Below are 4704 nucleotides of genomic sequence, written 5' to 3'. Positions count from 1 at the left end.
TCTGGCATAGTATAGGCAAAGATTCAAATTTAGTGCCTGCCATTGGGGAAAAAAAACTGACTTTTTTTGTTAGAACTTAAATTATTTTTGTTTCCTCCCAATTTTGTGATCCCTTATAAAGGTATTCCAGATTGTAGTTAAACTGTACCAAATCTTAAAAGATCTCTCAAAATTCTGACACGCATCTCCAGGTATGTTAGTCTATTGAATACATACCCGAAGATCTTTTTCGATTGCATAGTAATAATATAGATGTGTACTTATTATTAATTTGCTGAAAGATGATATTTAAAATATCATATCAAAATTGAAACTATTATTTTAAGTATTATTAACTAAGAAGTATTAGTTATTATTAAGAAGGAAGTATTAAACACGAATAAGCATTGATGGAGTAAATGCAGAGCGTTAAGATCAATGAAGATGAGATATTTTCAGGAATATTAAGTGTTTATCGGCAAGCAGATACTCTTGAACATGCTACTTGTATTCAATATATCAACATGTTAAGACGTTGTTAGGAACTTTCTTCTCTCAAGCACCGTATTTAGAGTAAACTCTTTTTTCAAACAAAAATAATGGCTAGGAAAGCAAAAAAGAATAAGGTATCTTTTCTAAATATATTCTTATTTATGTAACTGAATTCAATAATGTTTAGATACTACCAGATATAATCAATTTCCCTTTTTTTCTCCAACTTCGAACTCATGCGGCATCGTGGTGATTTTAATTATTTGAGTGGCGCTTAATCGGTATGATACGGTATCACGGTTTGAATAATTGCATACCCTACCGTGCATGTAAGAGTGAAAAATACATGATCCGAATCTTTGCATGCCCCGAGCATGTTGAGCAATATAATTTTAGAACCCTGTCCTGTTCTAAGTTTTTTATTTTACAGAATACGCAAGATTGATTAATAAATATGCGACGTTTAAACTCTTGAATGAATATAGAAGAAAACACTAAGCTTACTTGACTTCAGAATCTGATCCATAATTATAAAAGTCCTCATAATATGTATCCCTTGCTTCGAACTCTGTTTTCCACGTACCTTTGAAATAAATAGCGTTTATTATGAGAAGTTTTGTTTCTGTACTCAAATCACTTAAGAGCTCGCTGATTTTTCCACGAGTCACCTCATTTACCCAATCATTAACTTCTTCCATAATTTGATCTGAATTTTCCAGAAAATCGACATTTTCGACATATGCGTGGAAAAAATCTCGTACTTGATTTTTGTAACTGGTGTATACGATAAAGTTTTCGTCTAGCAATAATTCATTGGCAAGATTCAAGGTGTATTCAGGATTGGGTGATTGGTTTTGGGGTAAAACCATCTCAAGGTATTGGTCGAAGGCTGTGGAAACCTTGCTACTGTTCAATTTGGCTGAGTCATATCCTAAAGCAGATCTGAGTTGCTGAAAAATGAATTTTGTAGTTCAATGAAAAAAAATATTTGGTTATAATAATTCAATCAATTATAATTCATTAAAATGGAATGCGATTAATAATATTGAAATGGATTTATTTGAAAATGTTTAACACACATTGATGTATAGTTAGTTTTTATAAAATAATAAATAAGAAAAAAAAAGATTTTGTTTCTCTGTGGATTTATTTAATTGGGTATAATATAAAAAAAAACACAACTACTTCCACTTAGTAGGAATAACATTTACCATGACGCAATGCTAAATTCTATGCTACTATCCACATAAATGTCACTATCCACATAAATGCCACTATCCACATAAATCAATTATTAATCAAAAATCGAATATCAATTACTTTTCTTTATAATGCAATAAAATCTGGCGAGCAGCTATTTAAACGATCAAACACTTCGTTTGTTTATTTGTGGCTTGAAGTTAGGCTCGCAGAAAATGCCGTTCATGGGTTAAATTTAGTAGGAATAACACAACCTGTGACGTAGGCTATAGTATACCCAATTGAACTTTAATATTTTGGAAAATTTGAGCAATGTTCATTTTTTATCATTCAAAAAGTCATTTGATCAATTATGGTCGAAAAAATTAAAATTGAGTTTTATTATATTTCCTGTTTTACAACAGAACTAGGAGGCTTCGCCCCCTGATCGTTGGCCCTCGCTAGCCCCCGGAACTGCTTTCGCAGTTCATTTCGGATTGCTTCGCAATCCGATGCTCGCTCATTGGATACGTTCTTAACGTCTAGCTTTTGTATACTATTTTGAACACTGAAGTTCTGAAAACTTTTCACTGTAGAAAATTCTAAGTCTGTGCATTTCAATATTAATTTGAAATTGCAAACAGTTCACATATTTTTCTTAATCACACTATTCTAAATTTCAGTTGTTGAGAAAAGTAACTGTTGTAAGTTTTGTTTTAAAGTCTTTCCCACCAGAGGGCTGAAACCATGTCTTGTAAAACAATATGAAATAGTACTGAACGCCGGAGGTAAAGCATCGGCTTCGATGAAGATAATTTTGTGAGAAAGTGTTTGATAATTCGGTGAGAATTCACCCGATTAGCCATATGATACTCACTACGTGCTCTTGCGCGCCGAAGCCTATCAATTAAAAGTGAAAACTGTTGCCAACGTGAGAAAAGAAATATCATCGGTTTTATTGATACTTACGTACGTATTAGCGTTTTATATAATATAGATAGATGCTTTTAACTGTTGGTTAATATCAAAACAAAGACTGTGTTTGTTTCTTTGTAAGCATGTTTGCTGCTTGCTCCTAATAATGTAAACAAATGTTGGGAAAATTGGTGAATGAAATGACAGAGTCGGTTGCAACTATTCTGTCAGGACAAGAAATTTTTGGATTAAGAGTAACGAAAAAAGAATGTAAAAGAAAGGAAAGGTACTATTACAGCTATTACACGGAGAAAAAAAATTGGGGTAAAATTACATTACTCGACGTTAAAGATATTTCTGATAAATGGCATTAAAACAACAATAAATGGTATTTAGAATATTTATATGGTAACAGTTTCCGATCATATGGGAACGGTTTACCGGAAATTCTGGTTCCCAAAATTATAGATCTTATTCCCACACCTTTTATAAAATTGATAATTAAATATAACCAATAAAAAAGGTTTTTATACCATGTTAAGATATCATGATAATGTTACTACATTTATCGAATTTTATTGCATAAACCATATTGTATTGTTAATTTTACAAAAATGAGTAACCAATGTGGTTTGGTAAAAAATTAATGAGCCTTTCGGCGTTTTCATAGCTTTAGAAACACGGTAAATTTCAAAATGTTTCCATATTGTTGTTGGTCCATGTTTCCTAATTGTTGTCGAAAATATTAAAATTGAGTTCGATTAAACTTCTCAATAAATTGCTGCAGACTGTTGAATAATATCAAAAGAAAAACTATGTGTTTGTGATAAAAACTATTTGGATAAATTGGTGAAGGAAATGGCAGAGTCGGTTGCAATTAGTCTGCACCAAACTCAATGTAAATATCATTATCAGGGCAAGAATTTTAATAGGTTAAGGAGGGGGGAGGAGAAAAAGCGTGAAAAAGGGGAAAGGTTTATTATGGCTACTTTGGAACATGTTTTTATCTCTTAACTGATAAAATAACATTGGGAATTGCGAATATGAAAGGAAAATAAGAAAAATGAGTACAGCTGGAAATTTCAAATAGACGACTGGAAATATGACAAAAATATGTTTGAAAAATACGAAAATAAGAGAGGAAAATAAAGAAAACCTCCTTTACAGAAAAATACAGATAAATACAGAAAGAACTTTCTGTATTTATACGAACTTATAAAAAATGAACACAACCCGTTACTAATGTCAAAAACAGAAAAGAGGGTGTTTAAAGCTAAATTTCTTAATATTTCAAATAAATAAATGTGTTTATTTATCTTTCTTATACATCAAAAATATTTTCTATTTAAATTTTTTTTAAATTGAATGCTTATTGCTAATTTATTCATTTCCAAGCATTTCAAATTCAAGTAGTTCTTATCTTCGACTCACGCACACAAAATATGCATTTGCCCCCCCCTCCCCCCATAAAAACGTATCCAAATAAGGACAGGGTATACTTTGTGGCTACGTATGAATAACACAAGACAACGGTTCCTCGGTGGAATGATCGTAAAGACATGGTTTCCAGTAGAACACCGAATTTAAGCATCACTGTTTTCTGCTAGTAAGCGGGTGGGTGACTACTTTGATCAGCGTGCGTAGGTATCGACCCTCGTTAAACTGTTCTACCGTAAAGTAAACGACTTCACGAGGAGGTCGTCCGGCTACCAAATCAGGGGAGCCATCCCCTCTGCAGAGGATCAAAACTGCGATGGCATGTCTCCGGATCCTCCATTGGGTTGTTTCCCAGATCGTCTCCAATAGATCTAGTGCAACGTAAATAAATTACCTCCAACCAAAAAAGGATAACGTAAATAAAGTACAAATAAAGATACAGAATTAGACCAAATCATCCATTTCTGTATCTTTAATTGTGCATTCATGTTATTTTTATTTTTTAAGAAAAAGAAACTAGGCAATATTTCATTGAAACAACCAAAAATTATCATTGATTACCTTTTTTGTGTTTTTCTTGGCTCCAGCAAATAGCACTCCAAATGCGTTAGATATGCTGAAAGGAGAGAAAAAGATGTTCTCAGAGTTTCCCGTCACAAGTATTTGGTAAAGCTTGAGTCCTAGATCATTATTAGCTGTTGC

At 32.4% G+C, this 4704-nt stretch overlaps 1 protein-coding gene across 1 annotated transcript; it reads right to left on the bottom strand.

The window, feature by feature from the left end:
• Positions 1-956: 956 nt before the first annotated feature.
• On the bottom strand, positions 957-4701 carry LOC122273060 (iripin-3; the record flags this gene model as incomplete). Its single annotated transcript, XM_043057115.2, has 2 exons — positions 957-1421; positions 4564-4701. Coding segments are annotated over 2 exons (588 nt in total), but the record flags the coding sequence as incomplete, so codon positions are not given.
• Positions 4702-4704: the final 3 nt, after the last annotated feature.

Source organism: Parasteatoda tepidariorum, unplaced genomic scaffold, assembly GCF_043381705.1.
Source record: "Parasteatoda tepidariorum isolate YZ-2023 unplaced genomic scaffold, CAS_Ptep_4.0 HiC_scaffold_2154, whole genome shotgun sequence".
NCBI lineage: Eukaryota > Metazoa > Arthropoda > Arachnida > Araneae > Theridiidae > Parasteatoda > Parasteatoda tepidariorum.
The sequence above is the reverse complement of the archived record's forward strand: the minus strand, read 5'-3'. Positions and strand labels throughout refer to the sequence as shown.